At 38.9% G+C, this 22,864-nt stretch overlaps 1 protein-coding gene across 1 annotated transcript in view; it reads left to right on the forward strand.

The window, feature by feature from the left end:
* The window catches only part of LOC135205628 (tyrosine-protein phosphatase 10D-like), a 254,197-nt gene that overhangs the window by 175,687 nt on the left and 55,646 nt on the right, over positions 1-22,864 (forward strand). The window contains 3 exon segments of the mRNA XM_064236423.1: positions 285-390; positions 1,067-1,230; positions 1,447-1,577. Coding sequence (XP_064092493.1) covers positions 285-390; positions 1,067-1,230; positions 1,447-1,577 — 401 coding nt within the window.

A 22,864-nucleotide genomic window follows, 5' to 3' on the forward strand; every position in this document is an offset into this window, starting at 1 on the left:
GGCTGCAGTTATGTAATGATGAATATATGCCACATGATTGTCATAACTTTAAGAACCAGGATGAACACCTCAAGGGTTCAATGGCCTATTATCATCATTAAAGTTTCAGGGTAAATTAATTTATAGCCCTTTGCTGAAGAACTTTTTTGTGTCTTAAAAAAAAAGAAAAGGCTTGCTCAGAAAAATGCCATACCCTACCACCATATAATTGTTCACTAAGTAGAATATTATTGAGACAAATCAAATGACTAGATATTCAACTAAATGAGTATTTTTATCTCCAGATCCAAATCCAGTTCGCAGTCTCACCATAGCAGACATGACCAATACAACAGTGACTCTGGCTTGGCAAACTCCTATTGAGTCCCTCTTCACTCATTACATTGTTAGGTAGGGGGAATGTGTTTCACCATCATTGTTGATCATACAAAACTGACACTGTAAATCATTCACAACTTTACATCAGCTGTGCCTTTGTTTCCAGCCTTTTCTTCCATTTAGTCCATAATAATGAAAAAAAGATGATGTGAAAGAAATCCACTTAATTTTATGGTAATTTGTAACTTCTTGAATATTTTGGAGGAATTTCTCTTCCAGAAATAGGACACCTGTGGTTATGATTTTGAGACCAATAAGGAACTGTCATTATGGCTGAAACAGCACTCCATGCTTTCATAGAATCTGATCATAATATTTTCAAAAGATGAGGTCTAGTGAAATAAGTTAAGAATGTTATCACCACATATTCTTGTGAATGTGGATATATTCTCATACATATCCTCCCTGTTAACTGGTTAATTTGCTTCCAAGTTGTTGACAATGAATTGGAGAGGAAAGTGTTTTAAGTGTGATCTTTTCTCTAACTGCTGAAGTAACTGGTTGAAGTGTAGCACTTTTACGCGTGCATGTACTATTCCATTCAGGGTAATCTGCCCGTTAACATAAACCTTGTCACGTACAGTATATTACACACTGGATTGTGTACAGATACGGTACAGTCATGTAATTTTTTAAAGTTCTGTCTCAGTTTTAGTAAATTGTACATTTCACCTTCATTTCCTCCTAGGTATCGAACAGTGGAGGCTAAAGACTGGCAAAGATTGCCTGCCATCAACACAACCAGAGCAGTTGTGGAGAACTTAGACCCAGGAGAGCACTATAGCATTCAAGTGAGGTCGGTTTCTCATCGCGTAGAAAGCTTTACACCCGAGGAAGTAGAGGCAACTGTCCGTAAGTATATGACATTGTGATACAGTTTTTAGTTAACTTTATGTCATCAGCTCTCATACAAGTACAAGTATTCAAAGTTTTCCATCTTATATTTTGATTCAAAGAACATTCTCGATTCTACTAGTATATATATTATCAGCCTCATCAGTGTTTAGTATTTTAGAATTCATGTTCCAATATAACAAAAATTTTAATATGGTCTAAAATCATTTCCAGCTCCAAATCCAGTCAGAGGCATTGTTCCACTTCAAGATTCAAAAAATATTACATTCGAGTGGCCGCGGCCAGAGGGTAGAATTGATTACTACACCTTTGTCTGGTGGAATGTAGACACTCCAGACAAAAAGGTATGATTCACCAGTGGTTTCCCTTCTGCCTGCTCTGTTTTTAAAAAGCATGTTGCAATACACTCCTGAAGACCTGAATTAGCCCTGGTCACTGACCAGCCCAAACTATATCCCCATAAATTTACACACAATGTGGATAATTAACTGACAGCACTACCAACGCTGCAGGTAAAATCTTGTCAAATGAGTTACCTGAGGTACCGTTGGCAAGGCTGCTGCAAATATTGGCCGACAGAGGTCAGAGGCCGACATCTCCAATTGTTATTAGTTCGCCAGTTTATCTGAGATTACGACTTTGGCCCGTTTCTTTAAACGTATTTTTCTCGTGGATTTAGCTTTATTGACTGGATTTTTGAAATTTTCTCCCAGTTTTGACTTTGGATTAGTACCTTGGACTCGCTGTGGATAAGTTAGCCAAGAAAACGTCGTCGTCTGAATTCCTGTCCACACTAGGAAACATTGTTTGCAAACTGTTTGCAAACATTGTACTTTTAACCGCATATTTGTTTCCCATCCAGAATGGGAAACATTTAGTATTTCTGTGTGTATATGTATATATACACATGTATAATGTATGTATGTATATATATAAATAAAGGTATAAGCCACAAAGGAAAGTAAAACACTGGGGTAGCTGCAAGATCTTTCGACTCACGTCTTTTACTTAGCAGACAGACTGACATACATGAGAAACTGAGATGACAAGGAAGGGTCGTATAAGTGACAGATAGGGATTATAAGATTAGTACCTAGAATCCAACACACCTGGAGAATTTGTAACTTTACCAAACAAGCATAAAAATGGGTACTATTTAAGAGATTTACAAAAAGATTAAGTCCAGCTGCTCAGACACAGGAACAAGACAATTAAAGGATAATACAGGGCGGCAATTGACCATATTCAAACCTTAGGTAACCAAAACCTTATTCATAAAACATATTAAACACACATATACAAAGAAAATATCTAAGCGGCAACTAATTTGTATTTAAGTCTGTGATTGTATCTTTGAGGTCATTCTTAAACATGTTACAAATACAAGGGTCTAAATGAAACAGGCCATGACTAATATTAAAATTACAATGAGAAGTAAGTTGTATAATGGCAATTCTAAAAGATTTCGTGATAAGACATCTTTTGATCTTGCAATTACTGAACTACCAATCCAATTTATCTGGTGGCTCTTTTCACTTAAATGAATGAATATTGCATTAGATGTTTGCCCAGTTTTGACAGAATATTTATGCTGTTTGATTCTTACTTCTAACCCCTTGCTCGATTGCGCGAGATAAAAGGAGGGGCAGTCCATACATGGAATTTTATATATTATGTTGTTGCATTCCCTGAGGCCATTTTTTTATTAACATTTCTTTTAGTGTGAATATTACAGGAAAAAACTATGTTAACCTTAAAGGATTTTGACAATAATTTAATGATTTCAAAGCTGTTAAAATAAGGCAAACTGAGGTTTGAATGTGGTCAATTGCCACCTAGTATTATCCTATAATTGTCTTGTCCCTGTGTCTGAGCAGTTGGACTTAATCTTTTTGTAAACCTCTTAAATTGTACCCATGTTTATGCTTGTTTGGTAAAGTTACTAATTCTCCAGATGTGTTGGATTCTAGGTACTAATCTTATAATCTCTATCTGTCACTTATACGACCCTTCCTTGTCATCTCAGTTTCTCATGTATGCCAGTTGGTGTGCTAAGTAAAGGACGTGAGTTGAAAGATCTTGGAGCTACTCCAGTGTTTCACTTTCCTTCGTGGCTTATACCTTTATTTATGCATTTATCACATTCCAAACTTTCATGATTCGGCTGTATATATATATATATATATATATATATATATATATATATATATATATATATATGTACACTGTATGTATGTTTTTTATATCTATATCTATATACATATATAGTATATATGTATGTATGTATACATGTATTATGTACATATGTATCTCATTTGCTTTAATTCAATGCCAGATAATATATTATTATATATATATATATATATATATATATATATATATAGTATGTATGATGTGTGTATGTATACGTGTATTATGTACATATGTATCTAATTTCAATTCCGCCAAAAGCAAGTCAACTTGACACGCTCCTTTTTCTAAAAACTTCCACACGATCGCTTTTTCTTTTTCTTATCCCTCCACGAGTGCATTAAAATAGCCAGGTAGAATACAGAGGCTACTGCACTGACAAGCATCCTGACAACAACTGAGGTCTGGACAAAAACATTGTTTGGAAACTGTTTGCAAACAGTTTGCAAACAATGTTTCCTAGTGTGGACAGGCCTTGTTAGTGCTTCTGCTTCCACTTCATCTACAGCTTCGACAACCGAGCCTTCTACTGCTGGAGATGTTGGTGCTCATCGGTCCTGCATGTCCTGCAAGGGTAGGATGAGCACCCTCATACATGATCGACATTGTTGTCAAAAAATACGTGTAGTACAACTTTTTTCTCGACCTGAGTCCGCCTCTTGGGCGCCAATTCATAGTTCTACGCCACTCAGTTGGTGGCAAAATGCCATGGCTCTCTCAGTAATTATGAAAGTTGCTGTGCTTTTTATTACATCGAAACCATCGAGCCAGTGAGAGTAGCTACATTCCCTTTGATGAGATTGAAATTACTATTGCAGAATCATAATAAATTGGCAATGACATTCCTAAATTGTAAGTTAATGGCTAACTGGCCAACCAGGTAGCGGGAGAAGTCACGTCTCCTGTCCTTCTCGCTACAGATCCGAGACCGTGCAGACGTCCGTGCGAACGCTCCTGTAATTTCGCGCCAAGATTAAGGCTTCCACCACGAGGTGGTTGTGATTTGGTTGTTTAATTTCATGTCTGTAGCTAGGGCCTTAGAAGCTTGTTAATTAAGATGTAACTACTCTTAGTGACAGTGAGAGACGTTATTATTCGTGTGTTAGAGTTCATTTCATTGTAATTATTATGTGACCGCGTGGTCACCCTAGAGTATCGAACATGTATTGGGGCAAGAAGCCTACGTGGTTCAATTGTTGTTGTTAATTAGTAAGTAGCCATGAAATAGTTTTTTTTTTTTGTAATAAAATTGTTAAGAAACTAAACGGCCTTAATTCTGTAATCCTTGTATCTGGGCTGGAAGGCACATCCAGTGACACAGGTCGTCGAATAAATTGCGACATTAAATTTGGTCCTTCAAGTAACCGGATAGACCTAAGCGACCAGACTCAGAGCAATGACAGTCGAATTATGGTCTTTAGTGCTACTGCTAAGGCCACTCACAACTGCCCTCATACCTCCCAGAACGAGGGGAGGAGATCAAGATTTGTTGATCATAGCTAATTTTGTTTGGCCATGTTGAGGGCTGCTGTGAAGCAAGAGTCTACCAGTACAAGATTGGCTTAATCATGACATCCACAGCAAGCGGGCATGTCAGAGTAGCCAAGAGAACTAACTCTAACCTTGTAAAACATCCCTGAAACGTAACTTAATAATTTGAAACCAGTCTTTCCAGTAAAGTAACTTGTAAGAATTGTATCCTCCCTCACCTACAAAATGGCAGCCACTCTTGAGACCCAGATAGACTCTCTCATAGTCTTCCTGACCGCCACACTGACGCGCGCCCAAGGGAATCTCTTGGACATCCAGAACGTAAATGTCTATCGGAATTTACTAGGTCGAATCCAGGCTGATGAGCAAGCAGCAACTAAAATCTTTGTTTGTATCAAAGTCCAGTCAAATTATAACCAGCTCTTGAAACTAAGATCATAAAAACGTTAGACGATGCCAGTCAAGCCATGCTCCTTCTCATCAATTGAATCAGTGCTTTGGCTAGTGTAACGCAGCCAAAGACACGTTTACCCCGCTTGAAGGAGATACCATTACCAGTGATTAAAGGCAAAAAAAGTGAATTCACTAACTTCAAAGAGCTGTTTGATGTTCACGTGCATCGATGTACAGACTTGGATGATGTAACGAAGTTTATTTATTTACTCGGATCTCTAGCAGAGGAGCTGCTCAAGGTAGTTCAGGCCTTGAGTGTAACTGCAGCTAACTATACTGTGGCTCTCGATTTATTAAACAAGTTCTATGGAAACTAGCATCAGATGCTGGTAGCATTGCATAGCCGATTAACTGATATCTTTGTACCCAAGTGTAATTATATTGAGTTGAAGAGTTTTTGTATCAAGCTCACCGTTCTTATCGAATAAATCAAACATCTCAGCGGATCCACGTTGGATCAGGGAATACCGCTTAGCCTAATCAATCAGAAATTATCTCAAGGTCAGGTATATCAACGAGTCATAGACTTTCTGTGAAAGTGCAATTTTAATCTGAGTGAACTGTTTGAAGCCTTGGATTTCCTCATACGAAGTATGGAGGATGATGCACTCCAGAGAGGAGAAAACTTGTCTCAACCTTATCACGATCAAAGGCATTGGAAACCAACACCACCCACGCGGTCTCTTGTCCATTTTGCAACGGAAATAATTATGCATTTAAGTGTTCAAAGTATATGAACGCGGCGGCAAGAAAGTGCCAACTAGTTCTATTACAAAGATGTTTCAATTATTTCACTTCTGGCCACAGTAGTAAAAGTAACTGTAAATTGTATGATGGACGCCATCACAGTTTGAATTGTGAAAGAGACAGTCGTAAATCCTGGTCTAGTACACTTTCAGCAACCAGTACAAGGTTCCAGTCATCCCCAAAACCTTCTCCACATGTAGTTTCTCAATCCATTAAAAGTCAAGGTCAGAGTCGTAACTTAAATCAAAGAAACCCATCGAAAGACAAAAATGAAAAATCTTGTGTAAATGCTAAAATGGTGAAAAATAAGCTTTCTGCTGAGTTGCCAGCCACATTGTTGCCAGCTGCTACCACAGTTTTGTACACTCATGATCAACCATTTCGCACTAATTTGTTCTTGGATACAGGTAGCCAGTGTAGTTTCATTCCGAAATGGTTGGCTAAGAAATTAAATCTGCCCATAGTCAATTGTGTTTCCTTGAATTTTGCTCCTTTTGGATCACAAATTGTTAAGGGAGAATTCAAAGTAGTAGCATGTAGAGTACATATTGGCAAGAGAGTCATTCGTTCAAAATTCGTAGTACATGACGATGTAGATACTCCCATCCACAACATAGGGCTGAATAATGTAAAAAAATAATTTGCAGAGTAAGGGGTGTAACATGGCAGACAAAAGAGATAAAGGGGGATGTATTGAAGAACATTAACTTATTGATTGGAGCAGATTACTTTAATTTGTTTGTAATAGGCATGGAGAAGGTTGATGGGGTGAGTGTTTTAGTAACACACAGTGGAGTAACACTGTATGGCAGAGTACCACAATGGGCGCTAGAAGAGCTAGATGTCTCCATGCACACTTTACGAGTGCGCAGATTGGTGAAAAATCAAATTGATGTTGATATGTGGTGGAAGTTAGATACAATAGGAATCACAAATTTTTATCCTCTCGGGCTCGTGAGTCCCACTTTTTGTGAAAGAAAAGATCTTTCTGCAAGAGTTATGGGAGGCAGGTATGGGATCGGATGATGTGTTATCCAAAGAAAGAGAGGAAGAAGCTAGCGAGGTCTTAGAAGAGTTTGTTAACATTCACACTTTGAAATTTAAAAGGGGGATCGTGTTAAGAGAATCTGAACTCCACGTCTTTGCCGATGCATTGAGCAAGGCTTATGGTACGGTAGCATATGTTAGACAGATAGAAGGGGGAGTTAACATCCTTACTTCTGAAATGAGAGTGGCCCCTAAGAAACAATCTAGACTAACCATCCCCAAGTTAGAATTGCTAGCATTGTTATTGGGTTTCAGATCAGGAAAACATCTTAGGAATATCTTGAATTTCCCGAAGGTCACTGTATGGACTGATAGCCAGATAGCTATAGCCTGGGTAGCTAGTAGGGAGGGAAACAAAAACACCTTCATTTCAAACAGGGTGGGGGAGATCATTTCCATACAGGAATGCACTGTAGACCTCCACTATGAGCCCACCAAGCTGAACGCAGCAGATATCCTGACACGAGGCTCTACATTGACGGACCTGAGCCAGAATCACCTGAGGTACGAGGGACCGGCCTTTCTACATCAGAGGGGCCCGGCTCAACTGCCAGAGAGCAAGGATGAATCAACCATCCAGCAGCGAGCCTTGGTTGTTGCTGCCCTGAGAGAGATGCTCAAGGAAGGGAACCTGACTCCACCTGCCGCTCTATGGGGTATAATGGGAAGTAGTGTAGATTCCGTTACTTTAAAAAGAATTATGAAGCTCGTATTGAAGTTTGGATGCTGCCAAGCAGATCCATTTCTTAAACTAGTGTATCTTGAACAATGGCACCACTCAGTGTGTTACCATCTAGAAAACAGTGTGCGAATACCTGCACACATCCATATTTTGTAGCTTAATTGAATTTGGTTATGGGAAACCAGATAGTTTACACTAGAAGTAGGTTGCCTAACATAAGTGATACAAAGAACGAATTGATATTACTACCTTCAAAAGGCCAATTAGTTGTGCTGTACCTTATGCACCTCCTCACCATCCACATGCATTGTGGTGTCAATATTCTAATAACTCTACTTTGGCAGGAATGTTGAAGCCCAGGATTGAGGGCCATTGCTAAGTGAGTAGTGGGGAGTTGCCAAGTATGAATTGTAGCCTTCAGGTTTCTTATTTGGCGACCGCCACCTCCTCCCCTCCCAACTGATAGAACTCTCATGATCCATCCATTTGATAAGGTTGGCTGGGATCACATCGGTCCCATCATGACCATGGAGGGAGTAGGATACCTCCTAATCCTCACTTGTCTCACCAGCTTTGCAGTGGGTTGGATGCTGACACCTTCGTACTGTTGCTAAGGAGATTTGCTGCCACTCACGGAGCATCGTCAATGATCTACAGCGACAATGCCATGACCTTCTGTTCCGCAAGTAGCTTCCTGAGAGAGGTCTATGAGGAGGACGTGACACAGCTGTTCCTTAGGAAGAAGGGAATCCAGTGGGTGTTCCAGAAGTGCAGGTCACCATGGAAAGGAGGATTTTTCAATAGAATGGTAGGTACTAGCAACCACCTTCAGATGAAACATATTCTCTGAAGAGCAACTCCGCACCCTTATTTAGGAGGCCAAGGCAGTGATCAATAACCATCCCCTTATGTATGCTGGGAATACGAGTGAGGATGAAGTCCTTAAACCCTCACACCTCATGCGAGGCAGTGTAATCCGTCTGCTGCCGCCTGTGGTTCCACATAAGGACATGCTTCAGACCCTGACCACTAAACAACTATGACATCAGTATTTCCACTTGACAGAAACCTTCAAACTTTTCAAGCGCTACTGGAGAGAGGGTTACCTACAGTTGCTCCAGGAACAACACGATAGCCAAGGAGGTACACCAACTGCACTCCGAGTGGGAGATGTCGTGCTGGTCAAGGTAGAACTGCGAAACGTAGCCATTGGCCATTGGGAAGGTTCATGGCTGTCTACCCTGACAAGGAAGGAGTGATATGGTCAGCAAAGGTGTTCTTTGAAGGCAAAAAACATCTACGATCAATTGAGCACCTCGTCCCGCTGGAGATCAACACTGAAGATGATGAAAGGGAAGAGGAAGAAGAGAGGCTGGACGACGAGAGTGTGGAGTGAATGGTTTAGGAAACAGACCCAGAAGAAGGGCTGCTATGGAACAGAGAAAGAAAATGTTGGAGCGGATGGAAGACAGATTAGTGTCGTGTAAAGTGTAAGAAGTTAGAGGCAAACTGTGAAAGTGCAGAAGTCGTGAAGGGAGCTGAAGGTGTTAGGGTTCAATCATTTTGTTGTTGCGTCTCACGAGACCAACAAGGGTGGTCGGCAGATGTTCCTCAACAGGATGAGCGAGAGAATTGTAATTCATTATGTCCTAATGTACCTCAGGTGCTACACGGTATTGAAAGTCACCCCCAACAAGACTCAATAGGGAGCATTAAGCAACCAGCTTCTCCTGAATTGACGAGATATATGAACGTGAACAGGTGCAAGCACCCGAGTGTCAAGAGAATCTTTGATTATAATGATGTTTATCTATTCATGATGCTAATGCTGTTTTGTAGAATGCTCTATGACGAGCCCTGATTTATTACTATTTCCTTGACTGGAAATGAGTGTGCATTACTATTGCCTTTGATATTGCTTGTGCTGCATATCCATGTTTCATTATTAATGCCATGATATGGCCTGAATTGCATTTCCATGTTGCGTTACTGTTGCTTTTGATAACACTTGAATTGATTGCATTTTCGTGTATTGATGCTATTGTCAATGATATTGCTTGTACTGTGTGTATTATTGTATTGTGTGGGTATTGAATTTATGTTGCCTGAATTAAGTACATTTCATTGTTGAACTACTGTTGACATTGATATTTTTTGCGTTGACATTGATATTGTTTGCATTGCAGATTGCCCATACCTAAATGTATGTGTTCTTTTTCCTGAGTTTCTCTTAATTGGTCACCTTAGGAATGATTTCTTATTGTTGCAATTCGTACTTTAATTAGTCAGTTTTGTAGCAAAATTCCATATTATTGATTGCTGTTGAAACACTTGCATAACTGCACACATTGAGTTCTACATTTCATTAATTGCATTAATAGTGACACCCAGTGTGTCTATGAATCACTTCGTGGTGAACTTGACAATGTCTTGATGAGAGCATTGACTCACCCTGATTATATTGATAAACCCATTGCTACCATTTATTATTGATTATAGCTGTGTTGTTTACATTGATGTTGATGTACATGATTCCATTGATTGTTGCTTGATTTGCCTTATTGTGATTGTCATTGAAATGAATGATCACTCAGTAAGGAAATTGTGTTGTTGTCGAGAGCTAGACCCAAATTGTAGCCCTGCATATGCGTCTAGGCCTCGACTCCCCGAGATCATGCGTTCTTGCCTCACCAACCTGACCTTCCCACTTCAATTTAAATCTCATCCTTTTTTGGGGGAGTGGAGGATGTCATGAAAATATACATACAGACAGTCCCCGGGTTACGACGGGGGTTCCATTCTTGAGACGCATTGTAACCCGAAAATCGTCATAAGCCGGAACATCATAAAAAATCCTAAGAAAATCTTACTTTTAATGCTTTGGGTGCATTCAAAACTATGTAAACTGCATTCTTATTGCATTTTTCATCCAAAAACCTTCAAATATTGATTATTTTGCATTTTTGGTGTCATATTTCTTCTGCCAGATGAGCGTTGTAGGCGTCGTAACCCTGGAACATGCGTTGTAACCCTGGAAATAATTTCTGATGAATATAATTGAAAAGTGCCTTAACCTCAGAACGTCTTAAACCGAACCCATCTTAACCCCGGGACTGCCTGTACACATATTTTTTCTAGACTTGAGGCCACCTTTTGGGCACCAATTCAGTCAGTTGGCGTCAAAATGTCATGGTTCTCTCAGTAATTATGAAAGTTGCTGTGCTTTTTATCACATCAAAGCCATCGAGTCACTGAGGGTAGCTACAATCCTTTTGATGAGATTGAAATTACTATTGCAGAATCAAAATAAATAGGCAATGAAAATCATAAATTGTAAGTTAATGGTTAGCTGGCCATTGTTTAATTTCATGTTTGTAGATAGGGCCTTAGAAACTTGTTAATTAAGATGCAACTACTCTCAGTGGCAGTGAGAAACGTTATTATTTGTGTGTTAGAGTTCATTTCATTATAATTACTTAATGACCGCATGGTCACCCTGGAGTATCAAACGCACATTGGGGCAAGAAGCTTACGTGGTTCAATTGTTGTTAATTAGTAAGTAGCCATGAAATAGGTTTTTGTTGTTGTAATAAAATTGTTAAGAAACTAAACAGCCTTAATTCTGTTGTCCTTGTATCTGGGCTGGAAGCTGACTCCTATGGTGGGTCTATCTTGCCAAGAACATCTGGCACGTCCAGTGACATTGGTCGCCGAATAAATCGCGACGGACATCCTCTTTGTATTTTATGTAGGAAGGTTTGGTGTAGTATTTGTCAGAGATGTGACGAGTGTATGTCTTGATCAGTAGATCAAATGATGATTATATGGAACAGAAAGTCCTTAGTCTCGAAGAGTAAGTGCAGGTCAGGATCAAGAAGTTAGAGGACAGATTATCATCCAGTATGTCTAGCCTATTTTCTAACCTGATGAATAAGTTACCTGAGAATAGAGATAGTGGTATAGTATTTCCAAATGACCAGAGCTCTCTGGCAGGGGTGTTTGGGTCCTCCCACGTGTGTTTAATCTCTGCATATCTGCCAAATTTATAACAACAGTAGAGAGTTAAAACCATTTCTCCCATTACAGATATCAAATATCATCTTTTCCATTTCACAGAATTCTAAATCAATTACATTGGTTCACGATTGATGGTTTTTTTTAATTCAATAACAAGAAACTGAGTCAGATTTCCTGTCAACATGGCATCTCAATTTGGTGCTGTTGCCAATATTTCAAACAGTTCCATATGTGTTTAAATCCACAGATAAGACGCATAGATTCCCTCCAGGGGCCACTTTTGGTGGTCACTGTACGTTTACATGTCTGGAGGCAGTTCTCCTTTCTACAGATATCTTGATTTCTTAATGTCATAGGTATAGAATAAATTGGTGAGCAGGGAGATGTGAAATAAAGCATAACAGCTCTTGCGGGTAGTCTCTTTTCCTGTTCTGGTTCGGTCAGACCAGTCTGACAGAAAATGTTCTATTGAAGAAGAGAAGCCAGTACCAGATGTGGTTTTTTTTCTCCAGCAAATTAAGCGAGTTTAAGCAGATGGTAGACTTTATTCATTCTCTCTATCCACAGTCCAAGGCTCCTGAGGAACCTACACAACCAAATCAAGCAATGTTTGAAACACTATTCAACTAAACCAGTAGTCTCTCAAACATCAAGTAAGCTGCTCTGGTTTGGCTGAGTCAAGCAGGCTTTGAGGGAGGCGGACTCTAGGTTAGCATCACTTATTTGGTCGGGTAGACAGGATTCAATCTTGCTTCCTAATCGGAAGGGGATCTATTGGGTAGTGGGTAACCCTTCTGCCAGTGGCAGAGTGCCACTCAGTGAATCTGTTGAGGCTCTTCTCTCTCGGGTGCCTTCGTCAAATCATTTGGTAGGGGTTACATCTCGTGAGGCTTGTATTTTGGAAGACACCTTTCACAGCCAGTCAAAGGCCTAGTCCCACTCTATGTGGATATTGTCTGGGTTTATGGGGTTTCTCAAACAAGAAGAGTATACTCCTTCCGATCCTCCCCTTGACGAGGTGGGGGCTTAGGGATCGACTGCAGAGAGAGTATTATGCCCCTTTATGCCTACGCTTTCTGCTGTGGATTCAACTGAGCATTGGGACCTTTAACTCCTTTACTCCTCCTCCTCCTCTAAATTTTCACCCTTCCTTCCTTCTTCTTTCATTGACGACCTTGGCATGGTTTTGGATTATTGAATTGACTGCTCTTTTAACTTGATTGAGGGTGGAGTTGGACGGCATGCCACTCCACCCGTAAAACTAGAGTATCTGATATGGTCAAGCGAGGGGAAATTTTTATGTCAAGCCATGCCCACATTGCTGGGTCCGATTTCGACGGACTGACGACCGTCAAAGCACTGTGGGTGTGATGTATATCCAGGTGAAAATCCCAGGGCAGTTACCACTGTGTAACAGTATTGCTCCTCCCCCAGTGGGCCTCCCTGGTGAGATGGATCTCATCCTGGACGAAACTTACACACTTATATGGAAAATATAACAAATATCCTCACGACTTCTGGCACGGATTTGGACCATTCTAAAGAAAGCTCAAGTCACAAAGACAAGGTTGGTATTAAAACGTTAATACCATATACTAAACCAAGGAAACCTAAGTACCGTCATGACCCAACCTTGACTCACTTTGACTCCCTCTTTGGGAGTGGAATTTGATCAAGATTTCTAACCATGGAAGCTGAACAAAATATTTCAGCTTTGAAAATAGAAAATTGTTTACTAAATAGACATCCAACGGCAGAAATGTCGTTCAGAAAAATAAAAGAGAAGACTTGGCTTATAGAAGCCACAACAAAAAGCCAGTCTGAAGACTATTTGTCTTTAAAAATTATAGATACCATTAATGTTTAAAGTGGAAAAGCATGACAATATGAACAGCATTCAGGGTACTTTTGTACTTCCTGACAATAACAACGAACCAATAAATAAGAGAATGCTTTTGGACTCTCTCAAAAAGAGATACCCCAAGGTTGAGGATTGCGAGGTGTGTATATGACAAGTAAAAAAGGCAATAAACAAGTACTAAAACTAGCAAAAATAAAATTTGAGCGTTCAGATCTACCTCAAAAAATAAAATTTGTAGGCCAAAATAGAGAGTTAAGATTATATTCCAAACCCACTGCAGTGTCAGAATTGCAGTAAGTATGGACAAAGAGGTATTGTAGGAATGAACCGGTATGCTCTTACTGTGGATCTACAGAACACACCACACAATGGAAGTGTGGTGAACCTAAGTGTGTAAACTGTGGACAGAATCATCATGCCAGATCCAAAGAATGCAAGTATTGCATATACACCACGGAATTAGAAATGTTAAAAGGAAGAACAGGCATGTCTATAACAGAGGCTAAATTAGAATTGAAAGTGAGAGGAATTCAAGATCCTGCTAAGAAACGTATATATTCTTCTATAACAGGAACCAGTAATGAAACAAAAAGACATACAGGTAGAAGTAACAAGATGCAGCAAAGTGGGTCTCAAGAAGAAGTCATTAATATGCAGGAAAAAACTAAGATAGTAAAGAATCGGGAAACAGGTACAAATGAATTGGATAATATTCTATCAAATTCATTTGAGGTGTTAATGCATATAGAAGCACAAGAAGATACTACCACAGAGGTGGAAGGAGGAGGTTGTGATGTACCGAAAATTAAAGAAAAAAACAAGACCTTTAGAGAGAACACCACCAAAAACAAAGACACCAACTATAATTAGAGAAACATCAGTCAAACCAAAAACCAAAGATATGAAGAAAGAACAAAAACAACATAAGAACATACCTTTATCTCCTAAAATAATAATAAAACCTATAGATGCAGAGATCCAAAACACCAAAGAAGTGGAGGAGAACCATACCATGGATTATGGTGACAATGTCAAGGGTGATGAGATTACTCCATCACCAGTAATCGGTACAACAAGAACAAATAAAGCAATAGATATGCATGATAACACATGTGGATGTAATGATTGCTTCATTGCATAGTGCAACAATAACAAAAATATAACAAAAGATTGTTTAACAAACATATAATTTGATGAAATATAGAAAGAAAGAGGCCACTGATTTAAACACCCATGAAAAAGGATGCATGTGTATTGAGCACTTAAAATATTATAAAGATAAGCAACTGAATGTCGTAAATAAAATTTTAGGAAAAATTCAAGTTGATAATAAAAGAAAAACAAGACCAATATAACATAATTTATTCAATAGCTATATTATGCAAGGGAACGTAAATGGTCTACAGACCAGATTACACCTAGAAGTACAAAGGTTATTGAAGGAATATGAACCAATGATATTATGTTTACATGTCAGTAATACAATACCAACAATATAAACATCTCAGGAAGAAGGAAATTTAGGTACAGCCATATATGTACATAAAAAAGTATGTTATGACAAAGTACCTGTAAACATTGCTGACCTCCAAATATTGGGTATTAAAATTCGAATAAAAAACTATAATTAAATAATTTATAATTTATACAACCAACCAAATACAAATTACGATACTGATAAACTTGGAGAATTATTTTAAAATGCCAATATTATGGGATTTTAATGCTCACAACCCATTATGGGACTGTAACTGTTCAAACTCAAATATATAACAGGAAGTAAAGTAGAAGAATTTATAGATTCAAATGATATGTGCTGCATAAATGATGATGAAGTTAGCACATATTATTAAAAAACACATGGACCATTTTCATCTGTAGACTTAACTCTGTGTTCAACAAGTAGAGTTGACAGATTGGATTGGAACACAGTTGATGACTTGCACACCAGTGATAATTTCCCAATGTTAATTTCCTTATTACAAAATAATCCAGCAAAACATGTCCTCACTATAACTTTTATAAAGCAGATTGGAAGCGGTATGAAATGCACACTAGAAGTATACCACCATTTGAATATCTAAAAGACCATTATGAAACTAACAAGTTTCTTGTCTTCATTAAAAATGCTGCTGATAAAACAATACCAAAATCAAAACCCCATCCAACAAAGCACAAAGTTCCATGGTGGTCCGATGAGCTAACAGAATTAATAAATATAAAACACTCAATAGGGAGACAATTGGATGATTTGAATAGAAAGTTCAGTAAGATAAATAAAACTCTACCAATATTAGTAGGTACTTTACAAAAAATGACTATATTTTTGCTTTATTGTATTAAAGCCTCTATACAACAAAATATCTGCAAAATTTAAAAAGGAAGTAATTCAAGGCAGAATAATTTCATGGAGGAAATATGTATCAGAACTCTCTAATAATATTCCCATACAAAAAATATGGGAAAAATTCGGGAAAATAAATGGTACCCATGTGAATCCACCCAGACATGCCATATTAAAAGACTGAAAAAGAATACTTGATCCAAAAGAAATAAGTAATATAAAAGGAGAAAACTTAGCAAATGTAAGTAGCAATAGAAATTTAGATGACCACTTCCGCACAAAGAAAAATAATATAGAACTAATAACAATAAATTTCGAAACAAAAGAAGACATATATTATAATAGAAAATTTAATATGGAAAAGTTAGAATATGCCCTCATGAACATCAATAAATCTGCTCCTGGAGGTGACAATATTTGTTTTGAGATGATCTGCCACTTAGCACCTCTGGCAAAGTCATACTTATTACAATTTTATAATAATTTATGGCTTAGAAATTTATTTCCTGATGAATGGCATAAGGCAATAATAATTCCTATCCCCAAACGTGAAAAAGATCCAAGTAATGCAAATAACTACAGACCAATCTATCTAACAAGTTGCTTATGCAAATTACTTGAAAGAATGGTAAATGCTCGACTAACATGGCACATTCGAGAAAATAAAATCTTGACTCCCACTCAATTCGGGTCACAGTGCAACAGATCTACGTTGGATTCTCTCTCTAACCTCGAAGACCAAATACGAAGAGGATTTGAGCAAAAACAGATAACTGTAGCAGTCTTTATGACATTGAAAAGGCTTATGATACCACATGGCGGTACCTTATATTAAAGACTTTACAAAACAACATCCGTGGACATTTACCTAGATTCATCCAAAAAATTTTTAACAAATCGTAGTTTTCAAGTGAGAATTGATGATGTATTGTCCAGAACATTTCCACTTGAAAATGGTGTTCCACAGGGAAGTGTACTTAGTGGCACACTGTTTACCCTTGCAATTAATAATATTAATAAAAATCTACCTAGTGGAATTAAAAGCAACCTATACATGGATGATTTTGCCATATATTATTCAGCCTTTCGTAATAAACATGCAGAACGCATGTTACGGCCTCTGAGAGAGGTCCGCTTCAGGTTCGATATGAAATAAATAAAAAAAATATTTCAACACCAACAGTTGAAACTGGGGATACAAATATAGAAAGAAACACTAACACAACAAAGGTTTATTTACAAGCTTACTAACATAAGTAAATGCAGAATGGTATCTCCTATTTACATAAAAAGATAGAATCTTACTCTGCATGTACTGGGGGAACAGTGAGGCAATTCAAATACTTGCTAGTAAATTTGGCAATTCGAAGCGATGGCTTCTCAACAGGAAAACGGTGATTTGCAGACGTCCTCTTGACTCCGTATTGCAGAAAATAGTCTACTTGTAAGGCAGGAACTCCCCAAAACCTCTAGCAGGACCTTTTCTTCTCTGAAGTCTGCTCGACGTCGAGATAACACGGTAGAAAACTCCTGAAGACGACTAGACCAGTATCCAACCAACTCTCGAACAACTCTTCTTCTGATCCTTCGTTGGTTCCTTCGTCTCTAGTCTCTCACGGATAATCTCTGCTGCTGCTGATCTCTCACTGATAATCTGATCTGTGGCTCTTACTGAGGATATCTCTCTGTGACTAACTGGAGTCTCTTTTACGATCTCTGCTTTCTCCTGCTACGACCATGGTATTTATACGGCACTCAGGGGGCGGAGCCTACGGCGAGCGTCACAGACTCCCGAGGTTTCCAGAACTAATTAGATGATTCTAGACGAGGTATTGTATCAGAAATCGCGGCGTTTCTCACGTCCCGACGAGTTCCACAACACTCCTGCCGATTCTAGAACCATCATGATAACAGGCACCTCCAACACAATGCGCTAACGCCTCCTTGCTGCCGAACTTCTCGAAAATGCGTTCTCCTTTCCTTTATCTTTCTTTGCTAGGAAGCAATTACCATCACAACGCATCATTAATAAAAGTATAATAAAAATAAATGAATGGATTTAAGTTATCCATACATAAGACTCAAGCAGTCGTGTTTTATAAAAATAAAAGGTGGATGAATGGTGAAGTAATAGATTTAAAAATCAGAAATCATAGTACACCAATTAGACAAACTGCAAAATTTTTAGGTTTAGTGTTTGATACTCACTTAAACTGGAAACCCACATAACGTTAACCCTTGAAATCTAAATATAAAAGAGCATTAAACTTAATAACAAAATCATCAAACACTACTTGGGGAGCCGATAGACAAACCATTACATTATGTATAAAGCAACAGTCCTGTCTATCATTGATTACGGTAGCGAAATATATGGCTCAGCGTCAGACACAACACTGAACATGTTGGACCGAGTTCATAATGAGGACCTTAGAATATGTTCAGGATCCTTTAAATCATCACTGACCTCTTCTTTACAGGTTGAATGTGGTGAACTACCTCTCTCTCCCCATAGGGAGCTTGTAATAATGAAGAGTGCTCTGAGAATTAGGACAAGCGATTCTCCAACAAAAAAATTATTTGAACTAAGAGATATATTTATAAACAATCATTCACCCCCTTTCCCAATTAGAGCTAGAAGATTGTTTGAGTCACTAAATGTGAATATACAAATTCCTCCAATAGTAAAATTACCTCTGCCTTGGACAATTAATAAAATGAAAAGTTGCACACAATTAAAATATTTATCAAAAAAATACTCATATGCGCCAGCACACCATAGACAACATACAGTAGACCATATGAGCCGAAAAGGTCCGCATTATGCAATATACACAGATGGATCTAAATCAGAACATAGAGTGGGATATGCTGCAGTGTCCCAGGACAAATCATATCAATTCTCTCTACCTAATACAGCTTCAGTATTCACAGCGAAGTTGTGCGCAATTGCCTCGGCCATAAAAATAATTAAAGAAACATCACTCAATAATTATGTGATTTTTAGTGACTCGAGAAGTGCCATAGAAGCCATCCAGAGTTACAAACCAAAAAATAATATTGTACAACAAATTAAATTTTTACTTCATAAATTAGATATTATTGGGGAAAATGTAGAAATATGTTGGATCCTTGCCCCATATAGGATCAAAGGAAATGAAGAGGCTGACAAAGCAGCCAAAGAAGCAAATCAAATTACAAGATCAAGTGTAGATCTCTCTATGAGTGATTATGTAACACACATAAAGATGGGTATTATAAAGAAATGGCAACAGAGAGAGAGAGACATGCACAAATAATTCTGACACGTCTCAGTATAGGCCATACCTGTATGACACATGGACACTTAATGAGAGCAGCCCACGTGGCTCAGCTCATGAGTGCGCAGAGTGCAAGGTGGTTATACCTGTCAGACATTCAGACATGTGTTATGCGAATGCCCAAAGTACAACTAGCAATGAGCAACTGTCAACATTTGGAAACAGATCTGTGAAAGAAATCTTGTCAGAATCCTCTGCATTTTCATTCATGTCTATTTTTATAAACCTCAGTAAAATGTGAAAATACAAAAATTATTAGGCTATCTAATGAATTTTAAAAACAAAACTTTTAAATGTTACTTAACTTATTCTGATTTTATTTTTTTATGAATATATGGATACGTGAGTAAATGTATTTATTGTGTGCATGTGTTCCAGTGTGAGTGTGTGCCTTTGTGCATTTTTTTCCACCCATTTTCATCACACTGAATAAACAATTCGGTTCCAGAGCTTTGCCTCTGGCCTAGACATGATTTTTTTATTTTAATCTAATCCTTCGGGCCAGCCCTATGAGAGCTGAAAGTCAGCTCAGTGGTCTGGTTAAGCTACTTTAATAATAATAATAATAATCCTTCCGATTCTGTACTACTTGACAACCTCATCACTTCGGTTTTGATGGGGTTGGCATACCAGGCCAACATTTCGGGTGACTGTACAACGTTCTTTGGCAAGAAGAGGAGGGACTTCTTTTTAAATCATCTACCGCCTCACTATCCACATTCATGAGAGGGTTCTTTTGATGGTGCCTTTTGCACTCTGCAACAGTCTTTTTAGTGAGAAGGATTTCTCCTCGATGGTCAATTTTGTGTCGTCGTCGTCGTCAGCAGTAGACTCCCAGCAGGCTATGATTCGTGTTGCAGCTCAGGGTTCAAGATCACCTAAAGGATCGAGTTCTAAGTCCCCTGTAAGATCGCCAAAGAAGGTCCGTTTTGCTGCTAAGGGTTCGGCTTCTCCTGCTGGTTCGAAACCTTCTTCTTCCAAGAAGGGTTTTTGGAAATAGGAGACATTCCCTTCGCCCTGTACCAGTAGGAGGTTGCCTTGCTCCTTTTTGAGACATCTGGAAGGAGTGGGGTGCAGAGAGTTGGGTAGTAGAGATGTTAAGGAAGGGGTACAGAGTCCCGTTTCATTCTCCTCCTCCTCTGTCTAACTCCCCGGTTTGCCTTCCCAGTTATTCCCCATCCTCCATCAAAGGGATAGCGTTAGCTGCGGAGATCCAAGCCCTTTTGGAGAAGGGAGCAATAGAGCCCGCTCCTCCTTCTCTGGGGTTTTACAGCCGGATCTTCATGGCTGCAAAAGCGGGAGGGTCTTGGAGACCCATTACTAGATCTTTCAGGTCTCAATCGGCTTGTAGTTTCAACGAAGTTTCACATGGAAACATCACCGTCATTGCTGCGGTCAGTTCGGAGACACAATTGGAATATTTCAGTGAACCTCAAGATGCGTATCTCCAGGTTCTGATTCATCAGGAATCTCGGAGTTCCTTCATTTCTCGGGTCCAACTGGAACATTCCAGTTCAAGGTTCTTTGCTTCGGTTTGACCACAGCACCTAAGGTATTCACAAGGGTAATGTCTCCTATTTCGGATGTAATGCATCATCTGGGATTTTGAATGAGGAGATACCTGGACAGTTGGTTGGTTCACGCGTCGTCTGTGGACGGGGTGTTACGGGCAAGGGATTTCTCACTGAACCTATGTCAGACCTTAGGAATTCGAAAAAATTTGGACAAAAGCTTTCTTAATACCAGTTCAAGAAAATACTATGTCACGATTTTGGCGACTTCTATTAGTTCTAGGCTCTGACGGTATGAGCTGTTAGCAAGATCAGGTGACAAAACTGCTACTACACAGGTGAGGGATGGGAAAGATACGATGATCTTTCTAAATTTAATTCAAAAATAAACTATGGAACATGTTAACAATGATTTCCTATTAAAAATTAGCCAACTACATTGACTGTTAAATCAGAATCTCCGCTACATTACAACTCGACATTCTTAGTTAACATGTGCTCGTCAAGCATTGAAACTTTACAGGTATGTCAATCACGAATACTATAATAAATCACTCGGAAAATCCACACAAACTTTAACTGAGAGGAATACCATGACAGCAAATAACATTTTGACACAACAGTTGGTTAAATAAACCCAATAATCACACGGATGTCCGTGGATAAAGAATCACATGTTACACATAGTTCTATGCAAGAAACCCGGCTATCAGAGGAGAAGAGTGTTCGCCTTACCTTTATCCAACGCTAAGCTCTAGGAAAAAATGACTCTACCCAGAGAGTTTGCTTGGACGTCAACTTGGTGATGCCAAGATAGGAACTAGTTTATTATGCATCATCTGTAATATCTCATTTTAAGAGAGAGAAATAAGTATAATTCTTGCATGTTCTCTAAAGACACACTTATTGGGTTCTCGTAATTTTAAGGATATTCGCTTAGCGCAACTCCTTTATCTGTTATATCATATACATTGGATAATTTAGTTATTCATCAATATAAAAGAGAAATATTTCCATAGTACAAACTCTCCTCTTCCCTTTTGTTGAGTCTGGTCATCACTAAGCTCATATCAACACAGTAATTTCTACAGACACGAAGTTATGTTCATCTGTCTGTTTCCTTCTTCTTTCCTGTCATAACCTGACGTTGTGGGAGGTTTGGCGCTAAAAGGGGATCCTTTTCACAACAACCTATTTGGGAATGGAGATTCAGACACGTCTTTTGAGGGTTTTCCCGACAGAGGAACGGATTCTTGCAGTTCTAATCTAACTAGAGGTATTCCTGTCAGACAGAGCTCAACCAGTGAGCTTGTGGCAGAGCTTGTTGGGCCGAATGTCCTCCCTCTCGTTACTAGCTCTGTGGGTGTTTCTCGGGAACCGCTGGGACTTTCGGGAAGAGAATGCAGTTGTGGTCTGGGATAATTTATGCCTGAAGGATCTTTGGTGGTGGTCAGAAGAACATCATTTGACCATTGGCATAAGATTGGACTCCCTCTTCCAGACGTTCATCTATGCACAGATACCTCAGATCGGGGTTGGGGTGCAACCCTGGAGGAATCTCATGCCAGAGGCCTTTGGAGGGATCTGGATTGAGAGGAGTCCATAAATTTCTGGGAGATTAGAGCAGTAGAAGATGCTCTAAGTTGCTTTTCGGAGCAAGTAAGCAACAAGGTAGTAGCTCTTTTGCGACAACGTTACGGCTGTGTCGTATCTAAAGAAAGAGGGAGGTACAAGATCGCAAGTCTTGAATGACATAGCACAGAGAGTTCTTTGTTGATGCGAGGAATGCAGGATTTCTCTTATCCCTCTATTTGTGTTGGGAAGCTCAATGTTCTAGCAGACGCATTGAGTCGTTCTCAGGAAGAAGTACAATATATGTTGAGGAAGTGGCCAGTGACAGTGGATCTCTTCGACGCAAGATTCAAGAATGAATTTCCGTCTTCCGGTCTACTTCTCCCCAGTAGAGGA

The sequence above is a fragment of the Macrobrachium nipponense genome, chromosome 24, assembly GCF_015104395.2.
Source record: "Macrobrachium nipponense isolate FS-2020 chromosome 24, ASM1510439v2, whole genome shotgun sequence".
Classification (NCBI taxonomy): Eukaryota; Metazoa; Arthropoda; class Malacostraca; order Decapoda; family Palaemonidae; genus Macrobrachium; species Macrobrachium nipponense.